Below are 14,927 nucleotides of genomic sequence, written 5' to 3' on the forward strand. Positions count from 1 at the left end.
ATGTACTGGTGGATATTGTGTGGTATGACTCCTGTAGTTAATAGTATAATTGGTATAATGTCAACTTTATCCTGATGCCACATGTCCTTGACTTCCTCAGCCAGTTGGATGTATTTTTCAATTTTTCTCCTGTTTTCTTTTGTATATTTGTTGTATTGGGTATGGATATTTCGATTAGTTGTGTTAATTTCTTCTTTTTATTGGTGAGTATGATGTCAGGTTTGTTATGTGGTGTTGTTTTATCTGTTATAATGGTTCTGTTCCAGTATTATTATTATTATTATTTTTATTATTATTATTATTGCTTTCAGCATCAATGTGGCCCAAAATAAATAAGCCTTTGAAGGTTATTCAGACTAAAGAAAACAAACTATCCAATCGGTTCTATCCATATGAAGAAATAGAAACTGAAGCCATACTGACAATAGATGATGATATTGTAATGCTTACTGCAGATGAACTGGAGTTTGGATATGAGGTATGCTATCAACATTCCAAAGGAACACAAACTTTTGTGTTTTAAGGTATAAAATGTTATAGGATTTCACAATTTCAAAAACTGAAGTAGTTGATGAGAGACATGACTTCAATGCTTATTTTGTTTATAAAATACTTAGATGTACTGACAGTTATTCTTCCTGCATACCGTTTGGAAATGGAACAGGAGGGAGGGAAATGTTAGTGGTACACAGTTTACTGCATATGTCATAAAATGACTTACAAAGAATCCTACATGCAAAACATGAAAATGCCATAAGAGTAGCAGTTAGTCAAAATATATATGTTCCCTGCAGCTATAAAACAGCTAATTAGACACAAACATCCAAAAGATGATACTATTAATTTTCTTATGACAAAACTTGACCACTTTCACCTCAAAATGAACAATGTGTGCACAAACACAGGCAAACTAAAGACCCTACTTGATCCCATCTTCCAGAGGAGACAGAAGGCACTTGATATTGATCTTCTTCTTCTTCTCCTCCTCCTCCTCCTCCTCATGCCTTTACAACCCTACATGAGTCTTACCCTCTTCAACAAGATTCCTCTATTGTGCCCTCTCCTGCGCAGTTCTCTGCCATCCTTTAACTATGAGAGATTCATAGCCTCTTCTGTACCATATGTCCACTTCTTTTGTGACCTCCCTCTCTGTCTTCTTTTACCCGACCTCCATTCAAAAACAGTTTTCGGTGTTTGTCCATTATCCATCCTATGGCCATGTACAAGCTGAGCTATTCTCCTACTTTTTATTGTTCTTACGATGTCAGATGATCCAGCTCAGTTCATTCTGAATCTCCAAAAATCATTGTTATCCTAACTACCCCATAGATCTTGTGCAGAACTGTGTGTTCATATACCCTGAGATGCTGGTCATCGGTACTTGTTGGTTTCCATGTTTCACATCATGACCTTATAAACTTGAAGTTTCAGTTGCCTGTTTAATAACATAGAGGCTAAGAATTTCTTAAAAGTGTGGAAGCATCTATTACCACTTAGGCTGTGCTATTTTGTTTCAGGTGACATGGATTTTGTCCTATTAATATTAGATCACTGATAGTCAAAGTTCTTGCTCAAAATCGAAACCAGCTGCTGATAGTTTATCCGAGTTAAGATTTTCCTTCCTGATGAGATTTGTGTACTTAGTCTTCATTTCATTAATAGCAAGGCCTCTAGGTAGTGTGGCTTCTTTCAGCTCACATATTGTTCTCTCTAATGAAACTCCTCTTCTTCTACTAATAATTGCTACATCATCGGTGTATGCACACATCTGGGTTGATGTAACCAGATATTTGATGCTTCTAAATGGCTGCCTCAAGAGTCAGATTAAGAAGTATTGTTGAGAGGGTGTCCCCTTGTGTGACTCCTTTACTAATGCTAAACCATTTACTGAGTTCTCTATTCACTTGCACTGCAGCCTTGGGACCAGCAAATGTTGCTTGGATAAGTGAGACATACTTAGACAGTATACCAAGCCGCAGCAAATCATTTGGCATTTCTGCCCTATCAACACTATCAAGTCTACATATAGGTTCTAAAGCTCAATATTATATGCCTCTTCATCTATTTGCCTCAGCACAAGTATACGATTTGTTGTTGACCCATTAGGCTGAAATCGACCCTGATATTCTCCCAGAATCTCATCTGCATATGGAACTCGCCTGTAGATAATACTACAGAGAATATTATAGGTTATATTCAGCAGGATACTTACTCGGTAATTTGAACGACGAGTCTTGTCTCCTTTCTTATGGATTGGTTGAATTACCCCTACAGTCCACTCTTTTGGGATTATTTCCTGATTCCATATCAACTTGATAAGATTGTGGATTTGTTTATGGAGACTAATTCCCCCATTTTCAACACTTCTGCAATTGTTCAATCAGTTCCTGGTGCTTTGTAAGTTTTCAAGACAGTGCACTATCTTCTGTACCTCTTCTAATCTGGGTTCTTCTATCTCTGGATCTGCAGTGTATTAGAGTGCCTGATAATCCTGGTAGGACTGCCCTCCAGAATCCCCTTGACGTATTCTTTCCATCTATCCAGAACATCTTGTTTATCTGTCAGCGTACTTCGGTTTCTTCTGCAATTTTCTTAGAAAGCTTTCTGCTCTCGTTCTTTGATAGTGCTCTTTTGTCTCCTCTATCTTTCTCCTTATGGCTTCCCTTTTTTCCTCCTATGTACCCTTGCTGCCTCTATTCTCTTCTCATAATATAGTGCCGTCTTGCTTTATTTTTCTGTTCCACAGCCTGTCTACATTCATCATCATACCAGTTTTCATTTCTAAGTCTTCTTGGCCCCCAATACTTCATGTGCTGTTGTAAGGCTCGTATTTTTAATAGAGTGCCATTCTTTGACCATATAGTCCTCACCCTCTTTTGTTTGTAACTCCTATCTCCATTTATTCTGATACTTTTGAACAGTAAATGTATCATTCAGCTGTTTTATAGCTGTTTGGTAGCCATAACAAGTTTCTGCCCCATTTTGGCTCTTACTACATAATGGTCAGAATCAGAATTAGCTTCTCAGAAAATGCGCACACTTTCCATATCAGGTGCCACATCTTTGATACCAGTATATGGTCTGTTTGATTTTCTTCATTTGTTTCTGGTATTTTCCAGATCCCTTTGTAGATATTTTTCTTGGGAAACAGGTAATTACTGCCCTTAACTTGTTTGCAAATGCTAACTGGGCAACCCTTGTACTGTTATTACTAGTTCCATCACGTAAACTTTCCCTACGAGACACACTTCTGAAAGCTTCTTCTTTGCTGTTTGCCATAATAGTCACCGAGGACTCTTTTGGAGTCTATTCTATCACAAACATCAGGCAGCTGATGATAGAAATCATCTACCACACCTTCATCTGAGTCTTCTGTTGGTGCATGTGCATTCATGAAGGTCACATTGTAGAATTTACATTTGATATGCAGAGTACATACTCTTTCATTATATGGAATGAAAGCAATAACAGAATTGTATGTATCTTTGGAGACTATAAACCAAACTGCATGCTCTCCTCATCTTTTGTCTTTTTGTGATTAATATAGGAAGAATTTATGCATATGAATCTCACCCCTTCTCTGCCACTTGATTTCCTGAAGTGCAACAACTTCCACTCCATACCTTAATCTCTCTTCTCCAATACTATTCGTAGCCCCTATCTACACCAGTGTATGCACATTCCATGTTCCAAATTTAAGCACTGGTGTATCCATATCTACATCTACATCTACATAAATACTCTGCAAGCAACCATACGGTCCAAGGTGGAGGGTACCATGTACCAGTACTTGTCATTTCCCTTCCTGTTCCACTCTATTTGAGAGTGAGAGAACAACAACTGTCTATATGTCTCTGTGTGAGTCCTAATTTCTTGTATCTTATCTCCGTTGTCCTTATACACAATGTATGTTGGTTGCAGAACAATCGTTTGGCAGTCAGCTTCAAATGCTGGTGTTCTAAATTTTCTCAATAGTGTTTCTTGAAAAGAATGTTGCCTTCCCTCTAGGGACTCCCATGTGAGTTCCTGTAGTACTTCTGTAGCACGTGTATGTTGTTCGAACCTACCGATAACAAGTCTAGCTACCTGCCTCTGAATTGCTGTAATGTCTTCCTTCAATGTGACCTGGTGTGGATCCCAAACACTTGCCCAGTACTCAAGACTAGGTCGCACCACCGTCCTATATGTGGTCTCTTTTACAGATGAACCACTCTTTCCTAAAATTCTCCCAATAAACCGAAGTCAACCATTCGCCTTCTGTACCACAGTTCTCACATGCTCGCTCACCTCATATCATTTTGCAACTTTATGCCCAGGTATTTAAACGACTTGACTGTGTCAAACAGGACTCTAGTAATACTGTATCTGAACATTAAAGGTTTGATCTTCCTGCTCATCTGCATTAACTTAAATTTTTGTAGATCTAGAGCTACCTGCCATTCATCACACCAACTGGAAATTTTGTCTAAGTCATCTTGTATCTTCTTACAGTCACTCAACTTTGACACTTTACCATAAACCATGGCATCATCAGCAAACAGCAGCAGATTGCTACCCACTCTATCTGCCAAATCATTTGTGTGTGTGTAGAAAACAGCTGCAATCCTATCACCCTTCCCTGGGGCATTCCTGGTGATACCCTTGTCTCTGATTAATACTCACCGTCAAGGACAGCATACTGGGTTCTATTATTTAAGAAGTCTTCGCGCCACTCACATACCTTTGAACTTACTCCATATGCTCGTATCTTCATTGACAGTCTGCAAAGGGGCACTGTGTCAAATGCTTTCCGGAAATCTAGGGATATGGAGTCTACCTGTTGCCCTTCATCCATAGTTCTCTGTATATCATGTAAGAAAAGGTAAAGCTGAGTTTTGCAGGAGTGATGCTTTCTAAAACCATGTTGATTTGTGGACATAAGCTTCTCAGTGTAAGAAAGCTTGTTATATTCAAACTGAGAATATGTTCAAGAATTTTGCAACAAAGAGAAGCCAGGAATATTGGTCTGCAATTTTGCGGATCCGTTCTTTTACCCTTTTTATATACTGGAGTCACCTGCACTTTTTTCCAGACTCTTTGGACTCTGTGCTGGGGGAGAGATTCATGATAAATGCAAGCTAAGTAAGGGGCCAATGCCATAGAGTACTCTTTGTAAAATCAAACTGGTATTCCATCCGGACGTGATGATTTATTTGCTTTCAAATATTTCAGTTGTTTCTCTACACCAGGTATGCTTATTACTCCCATACAGGAGTCTGTATGGTATGTTTGTACGATTCTCCAGTGTGAATGATTTCTTGAATAAGAAATTTAAAACTTTGGCTTTCATTTTGCTGTCTTCAGCTGCCACACCAGACTGGTCAACAAGGGACTGAATAGAAGCCTTAGACCCACTTAGCTATTTTACATACAACCAGAATTTTCGTGGATTCTCTGTCAGATCTTTTGCTAAGATGTGACAGTGATAGTTATTATTCTTCTTCTTCTTGCATACATATTTTCACAGACACATGAATCTCTACTAACCTTTGCTTGTCATTGAGAACGCATTCCCTTTTGAACCGAGAGTGGTACAGCCTCTGCTTCCTCAGCATTCACCGAATTTTGTTAGCAAACCATGGTGGGTCTTTTCCATCCTTTATCCACTTACTAAAGACATAGCTCTCCAGACCACGATTTACAATCTGCTTAAACTTTGCCCATAATTCCCCTACATCCATCTTACTGCAACTAAGTGATGCCAATTCACTGTCTAAGTGAGATGTTAATAACTGCTTATCTGCTCTGTCTTGCTGTAACACACTCCTGCCCTTCTTCACTGATTTATTAACTTTCATAATCATATTTGCTGTAACGACATCATGATCGCTGATCCCCGATTCTATACTGACATTGTCGAAAAGGTCCGGCCTCTTTGTAGCTACAAGGTCTAAGATGTTTCCATTGCATGTGGGCTGCTGAGCTAGCTGCTCAAAACAATTTTCAGAAAACGTGTTCAAAACTATTGCACATGACTGACTGTCTGTACCCATCGCATTGAATCTACTGACATCCCAATTCACTTGGTTTCACGTACACCTGTTCTACGTGACCAGATGACTTCAGTGTCACACTCAACATTTGACCTCAATAGAGACAATATTTTTGTCACTGCAATGAACACTCCCCCTCCTATGGCTTCTAATCTGTCTGTCCAATATATATTCCACAGCTTGCTAAATATCTCGGAGCTTTCCTCTTCTGGTTTCAGCCAGCCCTGGGGCCCAAGAATAATTTGAGTGTGGGAACTTTCCTGGAGGGCAGTAAATTCGGGAACTTTATTATGAATACTTTGACAGTTTACTGATAAAATTTTGGTAGTTGAAGTGTCTTTATTCTGAATGCTGTTTGACTTCCCTTTCTGCATATCAACTGGCGGATGTCCACTAGAGAACCTCAGACTACTGCCTATCTTAAAACACCCTCACGTGCAATCCACTAGCTCTCTGCTACCTGAGTAGCTGCTTCCTTTGTATAGTGCACCCATGACATATCAAGGGGAATCCTACAAATCCCCACATGATGATACAAGTCTAAAAATCTGCAGCCAAGACCATCACATAGTCGACAGAGCCTTTGATTGAGACCCTCCTCTCTGCTCCAAACCAAAGGACCCCAACAAGCTCTGGGAATATGCTGCAAATTGCAAGGTCTGCTTGCACCCTGTGTGAGGTTAGCAGTCTTCACCATCTCTGCCAGTCGCCTGTACAAACTTAGGACCACCTCAGAACACACACGAAAGGCATTGTTGGTGCCTATGTGAGCCACAACGTGCAAACAACTGCACGCTGCATGCTCGACAGCCACAGGCAAGACCGTTTCCACATCTTAGATGAAGCCCCATGACAGACATACTGAGTGCATATTGGCTTATTTTCCAGCCCTGAATGCTATCTGCCTAAGGGGCTCCATAACGTACGTAACATGGGAGCTCCCAATAACTAGTAAACCCCTCCTCCCATGTGCTACTCAGACACAGCTGAAAGAGCGGCCACCTGTCCACTCACAGGGTGAATGGGCAAGACCAGGCAGCTGGTCTCCACATTGGCCCTCTGCCTCGAGTGATGCAAATGCACCACTCCCCCTCCCCCCCCTCCCTCCCCCCCACTCACCCTGCTGTAAAGGCAGATCCACGGCATCGGGTGCATTAGGAGGTGCCTTGGAAGCAGAGCCCATGGGTAAAACAAGCAACACCTGAGGTGCTCCATGCAATGTGTCAGATTCTCCACCACCGCTACACCACAAGGCAGCAGCCTGAAGGTGACTGACTGCAGCCAAAAGCACATTCGGCTGTTCGCAAACTGAGGCTACTGCACACGACACGCACACATCCTATCCATCTTAGCAAGATTAACTGAAGAAGTGAACTATAAAAGCAGACAATCCTAGATATGTAACTTGCTATGCTCCTGATTTGTCACCAATGGACTCTGACACATTAATGAGCTATGCAGCTGGCTTTTCAGTGAGCAACTATTGTGCTACAGACTGAATGAATTTACACATACAAAAATGCAAGATTAAACCTCTTAAACAGAAAAAAACACGCACAAAATTTAATAAGTATACCATGTGGAAACACAGGTAAAGATAAACATTTAACTTGCTGCTCTGTAGATGTATATCAGCCAAGAGCTGGAGCCTGTTCCTTGACACAATTTGCCTTCAGAATCCAACACTCCTTGTTACATTATTCATGAAGACAGGCTTTTTACAAATCAGAGGTATCAACAACCCTGTGCTCATCCCCCAACCATCAGGACCAGGCTTTCATTTCGGGGTTAGCTCCCATAGATGGGTTTGATGATCTAACATATTTGAGCCCCCTCGCCCTATGGGGAGGGACACGCTTCTTCTAGCTCCTCTGGTGGGGCCAATTTGGTTTGGGAGATACTACCAGCAGCCACACTACCATCGGCCAAGCCCCCACTTCGTCAAAGCTCACAAGCCTCCCTGCCCAGCATACAAGGTGCCTTTGACAAGGTGGTATCCCCTGGGGAGGACTACATGCCTGACGCTCATTGGAAAATAGTGGTGGAGCAGTGAGACGACATCAAGTTTTGTATTAAATTAGGCAAATTCGCCTGTGAAACATTTGATATAATGAAAAGTGTTTATGGTAATGATTGTTTAAGCAGTCCAAATGTTTTTAGGTGGTTTGCTCTATTTTGTGATGGCAGGGAGGACATTAAGAACACACCACAAGCATTAAAGCCACGGGCAAGTCACAGCAATGAAAATGTGCAAAAACCTGCTGAAATAATTGCACCAGATAGATGTGTTTCTGCATCACCCATTAAGGGGCTGTCAGGAGTATCGAAAACTATTGTGCACAGAATTTTGTCTGAGGATTTGGGCAAAAAGAGACATCACGTGTGGTTCGCACTGCATGCACTTTCAGGCAATTAAAACTGAGACATGGTGCTTCTAATATGAGCCTCTTGCAAAGTGGCAGAGTGCAGCATGGTTGAGCCCACAGAATCCGAAACCAAAGAAAGTGTGCTTGTGGGAGAGTCATGTGAAGACAATGGTAACAGTTTTCTACAATTCCAAAGGAATTATTCATAGAGAATTTGTACCAGAAGGGCAAACAGTTAAATGTGAGTTTTATTTCGTCATCCTCCATCATTTGTGGATGAGAATTTGTGGAATTTGACCTGAATACTGAGAGGTGGGTTCCTGGTTGCTCCTCTACGACAGTGCCCCAGCCCACAAAGTGAAGATCATACACTAGTATTTGTCCAGCAGATGGATTGTAGTCCTGCATCACTCACTGTATTTACTGGGTTTGGCCCCAGCTGACTTCTGGTTGTCCCCCAAATTGAATTTGGCAGAGAAACGACTTTGTTACAACGCAGTTAAGGAAATCTAAGAAAATTGTACTGCAGTACTAGATGCAATTCCATACAAGGACTGGAGTGATTCTTTCAAAATACTTTTTAAACAATTTCAGCTTTGTATTGATTTAGGAGGAGACTATTTTGGATAAGTACAGTGATTTTGTGAATTCTGTTGTATATCATAGTGTCATTTGTCAGCTTCATGATGAACTGTCTATCATTTCATTAATGCTCATAGTTACTGTGATATTTTGACATTAAGTAAGGTACTGCACGAAATTCAAACAGTTTCCTATAAAGAATAGGTGTCACTATGAGTTTGCTTTTGGCGGATGTTAGATCATACATTTCTGTGTATGAAATGTGGCTAACATATTGTATTTTTCTATAAATGTGAGATGAGATCTTTATCTATCTCCAGTCTTGAAAAAATGAATTGTATGTAGTGCACTAACTTCCCATTCACATGTGCAAGTGAAAGTGAAATATTCGTAACATTCCTCATATGTCGTTAGTGGTTACATATATTGAGTCAAATTTGTAACAAAGAATAGCACACAAAGTAGAGAGTATTTTACCTTGTAATTAACATGCGAATTTTTTTGATCTGGTGGGATATATGAGTAACTACAGATTTTTTCAGTGAAATGTAATTGTTTAAAGAGCCATTGATAGCTAGTGAAATGAGAATTAGTATGAGGTTTGCAAGAAAATGAGTGAAGAGATGACATGTTTAATGTTACACTGAAGATGAGCTTCTCAAAATCTATTGATCAGATTTTTCCTCGGTTGTTCATTTGATAATAGATTGCATCAGGATTCTGTCTAACTTGCGAGTGTTAGTGAGGTGAAATTGTATAAATCCGCTGTGTTTTGGCAAAAGACTCTTAACTTTAACATGGTAACAAGAGAGAAAAAGGGTTTACAAGTCAGACTAAAGTAGATTGCTCCTGTTGCAATTTTAACATAATCCTGTAACTCATTGTTTTTTTCAATAATAAATGATAGACTTATCAGATTAGTGGTTGTATTGGCATGACCTGTAGCTTTGAAGTTCAGCAAGATAGGAATTTGTGTGAAGGATTCAGCTGTAAGACTACACCTCTCATATTATGCTGCCCCGTCCTCAACAGAACCCCCACCACTACCATTGTCCCCTCTCTTACCATGCTGTGTGCACAGCTAGGGGCCAGGTAATTTTGCATGCACTCTACAAGCAATTACTGATGACACTTGGTCGAATTGTTTATGATTACATGCTGTAGTGGCCCAACAGCTGTTGTTACTCACAGCATTCTCACTCAATATTGAAACACTAATGGTAATTGAACATAGAAAAAAGATTAAAAATTGAACAAATAAATGTAATACATTGTGCCATTGTGTTACAATAACTAAAGAAAGTGTATAAAGGCGTCATTATCCAGAAATGAGACATTTGCCTCACATGCCAGGCACAGCACAGGTCATAACATCAGGGTATTGTCCAACAGCCATCATAGTGGCGATGGATAACAGCACAACAGTGTCAAAGACACGCCATGAATGCAAAAACACACACACACACACACACACACACACACACACACACACTGTTTGGTAATAGGGATGCTACTGCAAAATCTGCATTGTGCACCCAGTGAACGAGTAACTGCCAAAGAGGACTGTGGCTTCAGAATGCAGCTTTATGTCATGAATGGTTCTTTAATAAATGCACACACTTTTCATAATAATACAACTGTAACATCAAATCAGGATATTTATGAAATGAAAATTTTGTAATGCCTAGACTAATTTTTTTTCTTAAACAGTTAAAGGATGATAACTGGTTTTGGTTCCTTTTTACAATCATCTTCAGATCATCCAAACCATAAAAAAGTGGTGACTATGCAGTAAAAATTGCCATCATGATTACAGCTAATAGTGATAGTTTCTACTGCATATTCAACACTTTTATCGTTTGGGTAATCTGAAGATGGTTGTAAAAAGCAACTGAAACTACTTATCATGATTTAATCGTTTAAGGAAAAAATATGTGGTCTAGGCTTTAAAAAAGTTTTAGATTAAAAATTTTTAACTTCATGAATTACATTAAGGCTGCTGTCTCCTCCCTGACAGTGTAAGGCTTTACTACTATTAACATAGATGTTATGCCTGCAAACTAGGAAGTTAGTAACCACATTACACACTGAAGAGGACCTGTGTCTGAATTAAAACATGTCACTAAAATTTCATGTACTTTAAGTATAACAAATATGAACATCCTACGTTGACATCAAAGCAAACAAATTAATACAAACACTGGAGACAGTACAAGATGAGCTGATCCTAAAATTCCTCAGAAATTCCGAAGGGACGATGACTCCATAGAGCTCCACCGTGCCGTCTGACATGGAACAAGATAGGTGAGAAGATAATACCAGAGGTCAATAAGGGAAATACAATGAGAAAGAAGACTGAATTTGTGCCGGAGAATCAAACAACAATATTAATAAACATTACTCCAATGAAGAGTACAATAGTGGGAGGCATGCACCAAAGGGCAAATAACCAGCTGTCTGAAGCTCGCCATGCAAACGTGCAACAAAAAGCTACCACCTTTCACTGTATTGTCTGTCTTGAGGAGATGTCAGTGCAGTATTCATTAGTTATTCTGCTACAGCACCACAAGAGCACAAGGTATTTGTGTGTAACACAGAGTTTTGGAATATTGAGAGAAAGCCACTACTGAACCGGCTTCATGATAAGATAAGTATCACATGTTGCACTTCCTATGCAAGTGGTTTATTAATAATAGTAGCTGCCAACACAAGGGCAAAATTAGAGGGAATCAGTTAGCAAATTGTCAAGATAATAGGTGATTTTGGTGCTAACCAGCAAAGAGAACCCAAGCATGTAGATACCTGGGTATAAAATAAACATTGGTGAGAAACAGAACTTCTGTGATTATTGTCTGATAGTGCTGTAGGCAACATATCACAGACCATGATGGGACTTCTTTGATAATGCAATTGGCTACAGTGTATCAAGTTACAGTGTAACACAAGACAAGCATGCTAATAGGCACACTCTCAAACCAGCCTATTTAACTGACAAAAAATGTGAAAGAAGTCACACATAACAATAATTAGATGGATCAAGGCAAAATGTCCAACCATTACATCCCTCTAGCAGCAGTGAAGACATGACTTACAGGGAGGATAGCCATACCCCTCCCAGTTTTTACAACCTTATGAAGGAAAAGAATAGTAAAGGTGCTGTGACAGAACAATCTTTGTGATTCTTGAACTATTTGTCATTTTTTGTAGTGCCAAGAGCTAATGATCCTGAACTGTCAAACTTGTTTACAAGGTGGATGTTGCACGTAGGTGAGAGATCCTGGTTTTAACTTGACAAGCAGCTGTACACAAGAGAGACTGCTATTGTATGCAAGGATTGCTCAATGAAAACCATATCTGACAGTCAGTAATGTGTCTTGTTTCTCACTATGGTTTTCTGTTTTGTTTATAAGCAGTATACTATATGTTAATGAAATTCTGAATTCATTCCAAAATTTGAGTAGAACAGTGTTCCAGCATCCATTTTTTCCTAATGTACTGTGATCATTTCTGCAGTCAAATTTTTGAGGTAGGAAGATGAGCTGGTGCTGGAAGTTTCATTTAGCACTCAGGCCCATGACTTGTGTAATTTCAATCCTCCTCCTTTTCTGTTAAAGTTGTTTTTGTGCTTTTAAATTTCTGTGGCATCTCTGTATATCCGTGCATACTAAAGAATGGACCTTGACAAACTTTTACTATCAGAGAAACAAATTTGGTGGTTCTGTGGTCTTGGTCCCAGTGCACAATCTGTTGCTTCTGATTATCGGATGTAGTGTTACTAATCTAGTTGCAGACTGAAATTTCTTGGTAGCACCATAATGTCTCTTGCTGAAACCTGTTTGGGGTTTTTAACTAACTAGAGGCCCGCACCTACTTGTCATCACTGATTTCATCGCAATATGTGATATATACAGGGCTTGGCCAGAAATGAAAGTGACAGATGTGGTAGCTCCAGATGGCCAAGTGTTTAAAAAAAAAATAGCATTTTTGGCATATGTTGGGTGTGGCATCAGCCTTATACGTTTGTGTGGTTTTCATGCAGTGGCTGGTGCAGCAGGAAGAGTATAGATTGCTAATCTGAGGGTTGTGGTGTCAAATCTCTATGTGGAAGCTCTCTCTTTTATTTTATTTCCCATTTTGACTTTTTACATTACATGCACTGGGAAGAACCCTTCTGGAAAACTATTACCAATAGTCTAAATATGGTTACAAGAGCATACTGGTTCTTTTGGATCAAGTAGTCAAAAGATGGTGGAGTAGTATGTGTAAAAATCTGGGGAACTTACAACGACCTTATTCAAAAATTATTTGACTGATATGATGAAGCCATACATGCAGGAGAATAGATATCTTCTATTAATTGACTTGTGGGGAAGACAAGCAAATTCACAATTATACAATGAGATTTTTCTAGATTAAGAAAGAGTGCCATCATGCAGTATTAAAGTGGCTCCCCCAAATGCACAGTGCTAGTGCAACCCTGCAATGTCTATTTTTATCACCAGGCAAAGAATTTGATGAAACAGCTTCAGAATTACTAGTATCTCATCGAGAGAGAAAATAAACTACATTCTGAGAAAACTGTATCAAAATACATTCCACTGTACATCACCAGCTATCCTCAACAATAGTTTGCAAAATGATGTATTATGTGTGGTTTGCTGCCAAACTGTGTGATGAGAGTCAACCTTTTATGAATGTAAACTAAGTTTGTTTTTGTGTAGAAACATTGAAACAATCCTGTAATTATAAAAATACATCATTTATTATTTTTGCAAGATGCTGAGAAAATTGCTGGTTTTCCGGTTTTTACAATGAATATCACCCCAGCAAACGTAAATCATCAACTGTAAAATAACGAAGTAAGTAATTTTATATACCAAGTTCTCATGTATACCTGTCTGGAAATTTGTTTCCAATCCCAAATTTTTCTTTGCCATTTCTTTTGATGCCTTTTATAAAAATATTAAACACTAGCCTTTTATAAAAATATTAAACACTAGCCTTTTATAAAAATATTAAACACTATTTTGGTTTACTTGCAATGTAAATAATGTAAAAACTGAAAGTAAAAAAAGCTTCTGGACTGGAATCCAACCCAGTAACCCTCACATTACCATTCTATACTCTTTCTGCTGTGCCAGTCACTGCCTGGGGAACTGTGCAAACATAAATCGCTGATGCCTCACCAGTGCCATGCCATCTAAGCGTTTGGCCATCAGGAGCTCTTACTTCTCTGCCACTTTCATTTCTGTTCAAGCCCTTCATATACTTCAAATTTGGATGAAATCAGTGATGACGAGTAGGTGCGGTCGCAAAGTTGAAAAATAAGACACACCACCACTGATTTGACATTGACTTGTTAGCACATTTATTGTTGTCCACACATACACACACACATCTTGGCAGTGATCAGCTTCTCGTATCAATACATTTCATTATTTACAAATGAGAGGTTAGAACATCGTCACTTCACAATCATTGTCACTGGCGACTTATGTAGTAAGCTGTTCCATAACTAATTCAGCACTAATGTTTGTATACACATTAGCCTTCCACAGACCATAGATCGTAAGTGTAAGAAATAACCAAAAGACTCTATAAAGTTGTTTACTAAGATTTATTCTGATGCTCACTTTGATAAAGAAATGTTGATCTAGTGATTACCAGGCACGACTTCTACATTGAGGTGTTAATCAAGTGAATTGTATAATGAGTTTTGTTACAAAATACACATTCCATCATAGAGATGTTACTCAGATAATAGGGAAGTGCAGACTTCAGTATGTAGCTGTTATTGTGGTGAAAGCTAGCCGCAGATTCGATAGCTAATACCAGACTGATTGTGGCATTGTCAGCTGGTCCTACAGTCAGCCATATGGATAATTAAATAAATTGGTTATTACCTTCTACTTTATAATAGTGCGAGGTTCAAATTTGTTAATGTGAT

General features: G+C 39.2%; 1 protein-coding gene across 1 annotated transcript in view; it reads left to right on the plus strand.

Moving 5' to 3' along the window:
• Positions 1–14,927, plus strand: part of LOC124721527 (exostosin-2) — a 100,628-nt gene that overhangs the window by 55,955 nt on the left and 29,746 nt on the right. The window contains exon 7 of the mRNA XM_047246544.1: positions 312–478. Coding sequence (XP_047102500.1) covers positions 312–478 — 167 coding nt within the window. The remainder of the gene's footprint in view (positions 1–311; positions 479–14,927) is intronic.

This window comes from Schistocerca piceifrons, chromosome X, assembly GCF_021461385.2.
Source record: "Schistocerca piceifrons isolate TAMUIC-IGC-003096 chromosome X, iqSchPice1.1, whole genome shotgun sequence".
In the NCBI taxonomy this organism is placed as follows: Eukaryota; Metazoa; Arthropoda; class Insecta; order Orthoptera; family Acrididae; genus Schistocerca; species Schistocerca piceifrons.